Consider the following 3152-nt stretch of genomic DNA (forward strand, 5'->3'; position numbering starts at 1 on the left):
CTATTGCGACACAAGATGGGTGTCCAGAAGAGCTGGAAGTTGGGGTGGAGGGCTGCCTCATACTCATGGCTGTCATTAGGGTGGGATGATGTTGAGCATATCCACCGACTACTGGGATTGCATGGAGTCATCCCTACAAGGATCTGTGACAGCTCTTCATGAGTGGCGGTGATTTGCTGGGCACCAGAGATCCACCTGGCATCTTGTGTCCTCATATACCACAGCTGCAGGATCTTTGTCTTGGCCCTGCACTGATGCCAATCCCGTTGATGTCCACGAGCTGTAGAAATCTCATGAAATACATCATGGTTGCGGGGGCCTTGAGCAGAACACCTGTAATATCTCTTCCTCGACACAAATGGAAAGCAAGTTGAGCGCCTCTTCCGAGAACCATCTGACGGAGGAGGAGGATGCCAGATCAGCCACTGCTCAAAGCAGGGGTTTTCAACTGGGGGTATGCATACCCTGGGGATACTTCTGATGACCTCAGCGGGTACTTGGCAGCGGGTGCCTCTGCTGGCACTTCTGCCGCGGGCATGCTCACCGATTGGCTGTGGAGGATCCTCTCCCTTGGTCTGACTGGGGGAGGGGGGGAGAGAGACCCCCCTCCCCGGTCACTGATTGGCAGCTGAGGGACCTCCTGCTCATTTGGCCGCTGGGGGACTTCTGCCTTCTCAACCAGCCGCAGAGTTACAATGACCCAAAAGGATGAAAACCCCTGCTCTAAAGCCATTAAGGGTACCAGGGGATGCCCCGACAGGCTTTTTGGCCCAGTTGCCCTAGGCAGCCACCTTTGCCACTTGCATGGAACAGGCGGCTTCAGTCTCGATCTCTCTGCACACCCAACACCGTGGGACAGAACGTGTGACCGGAGCAAAACTGTAGGGCTGGGAACGCCACGCGGGATGGGCACAGCCGTCACAGGTGGTCTCCCAAGCCCCTCTGCTCCAACAGGGACAGCTGGCAACGCTTGCCACAGCAGGGTGGTTGCTGCCCTCAGTGCACCACTGAAGTGGACGGAAATGCCTGGCATTCAAAAAGCTGTTGGACTTGGCCCTAAGAAAGCCCTGAATTTCGCTTGATTTTGGCACCATTGCGGCTACAGGATCGCTCTTAGGAAGGGAAGGGCAGGCAACACTAGGACTCCAGGGGGTAAAGGGTGAGGGGCAGCTTCCCCGGGGGAAGAGACAGGAAGCAGCTCCCCGGTTCCTGCACACTGCTGCCAGCCCCGCCCCGCCCCGCCCCGGGCCGGGCCCGAGAACTCCCCGCTACCCGGCCCCTCAAGCTCCAGCGAGCCACGCTCCAAGCCTTTTATGACGCCATCAGCGGGCGCCCAATGGGCGGGGGACGGAAGTTCCATCGGGCCGAGGCGGGCTCCCATTGGCTGCGGCGCGCGGCGGGCTATGGCGGGGCGCAGCGTGGTGGCCTGGCGCGGCAAGGGCGAGTGGGACCAGGTGATGGTGGGGCTGTACGGCGGGGACGGCCGGCTGCAGCAGCACGCGCTGGACCGCGTGTCTGCCTGGAAGAGCAGGTGCGGGCCGGGCCGGGCCGGGCCGGGCGGGGGGAAGTGGTCCTTCCCTGCCCCTACCCCTGCATCAGCCCTTTCTCCTCCTGCGTGTCCGGCTGCAGCCCCCCCGGGGCTCTCGGCTTCCCCCCGCACAAGCCCTGCTTAGTCCCATGCCCTGTGCTGGGTCCCGCAGGGCCAGCTCTGCCCCAGATCCCTCCATAGAGTCTCAGAGAAGTGGGGCCAGGGGCAGGTCCCCACCACCCCAGACACTGCATCGCCTGCGCACTGCCCGAGACTGGCATCGACCCCGACAGCACCCCAGCCTGCCACAGGCAAAGTAGGGGAGCCACGGTACTGACACCCCTCTTCTGTGAAAGGTTGCCAACAGATGCTCAAGAGATCCCAGGTAGAGGCCATGCCCCCACTGCAGAGGAAGGCAAACCCCCCGCACCCCTCATTCAAGCAATCTCATCATGGGGTAATATTGCTTTTGGACCTCAAATGTGGCAGCAGTCTGACCTCGACCCTTTAGCCAGGAGCCTCTGGCTTTTGTCTCGGCGGGAGGGTTGGCACAGTCAGTCGGATGGGTACACACCATGGGGGGGGTTTGCCTTCCCCTGTAGTGGGGGGCATGGCCCTGTACCCAGGCTCTCTTGGGCATATAGCGATGTTTCAGAGAAGCGGGGCGTTGACTGTCACAGTTCCCCTGCTTTACCTGTGCCAGGGTAGGGTGTTAGGTCTGTGTCAGGGTTGATAGTTATCTTTTGTAGAGTGTAAGATAGATGATGGGTTTGTCTGGGATGGTCTGGATAGGACTGATCCTTCCTCAAGCACGGGGTTGGACTAGGATCAGTGTTTCTCAGCCCGTGGATCGCAACTCAAAAGTAGGTTGCAAGAATATATGAAAGGGTCATGAACAAAAATTTTAATGTGGATCAGCAGACTTTTAAAGAAGGATCTGTTTTTAAGGAGAAAAATATGGGAAACTCTGGCTTTTCCCTTGCAGGCTGGCAGAGTTCCCACCTGTGAGGGGCTGCTTGGGGCCCCCATTCCCCACACATTAGGAGGCTGGGGGCAGGAGGCAGCAGGTCAGAAGTGAGAGGCACCAAGCTGGGACTGGCCGTCGGTGTTTACAAATGGGTCCTGGTACAAAAAAGGTTGAGGATCACTAGACTGGATGACCTCTGGAGGCCCCTTCCAGCCCTGCTTCTCTGTGAGACTGAGTCCTTAGCCTTGGCTGTAGCCAACACACAGGGTCTCTGAGGGGGGCTTAAAAACATCCTGGCACGTGTAGCAGATGGTGGGGGAAGGGGGAGGCAGGGGCAGCCAGCAAAGTCCAGAAGCATGGGAAATGCCCAAAGTAGAACACCTCTTTTATCCCCAGTCAGTGGCTGTCCAACCTCTCCTTGAAGACCTCCTGTGATGGAGAGTCCACAACTTCTCCAGTAAGTCTGCTTCATGCGAAGCTGTCGAAAAGGGATTGGACAAGTTTTTGGAGGAAAAAGGCATCAGTCGCTATTGAGCATGGGGACTAGGGGTACAGCATCTGAATCAGAGCTTCCTAGATCTTCAATGCTGGAGGCCGCAAGTGAGAGAGGAACAGTGTGAAAAAACAACTCTGGTCACTCCTCCTTTCAGCATCCAC

The 3152-nt window shown here is 58.2% G+C and overlaps 1 protein-coding gene across 1 annotated transcript in view; it reads left to right on the forward strand.

Annotated features, from left to right (window-relative positions):
- Positions 1-1376: 1376 nt before the first annotated feature.
- LAS1L (LAS1 like, ribosome biogenesis factor) overlaps positions 1377-3152 on the forward strand; it is a gene marked incomplete at its 3' end in the record, with an annotated part of 38472 nt that continues 36696 nt past the window's right edge. Inside the window, exon 1 of the mRNA XM_014518464.2 lies at positions 1377-1531. Coding sequence (XP_014373950.1) covers positions 1404-1531 — 128 coding nt within the window. The remainder of the gene's footprint in view (positions 1532-3152) is intronic.

The sequence above is a fragment of the Alligator sinensis genome, unplaced genomic scaffold (assembly GCF_000455745.1).
Source record: "Alligator sinensis unplaced genomic scaffold, ASM45574v1 scaffold809_1, whole genome shotgun sequence".
Taxonomy (NCBI): Eukaryota; Metazoa; Chordata; order Crocodylia; family Alligatoridae; genus Alligator; species Alligator sinensis.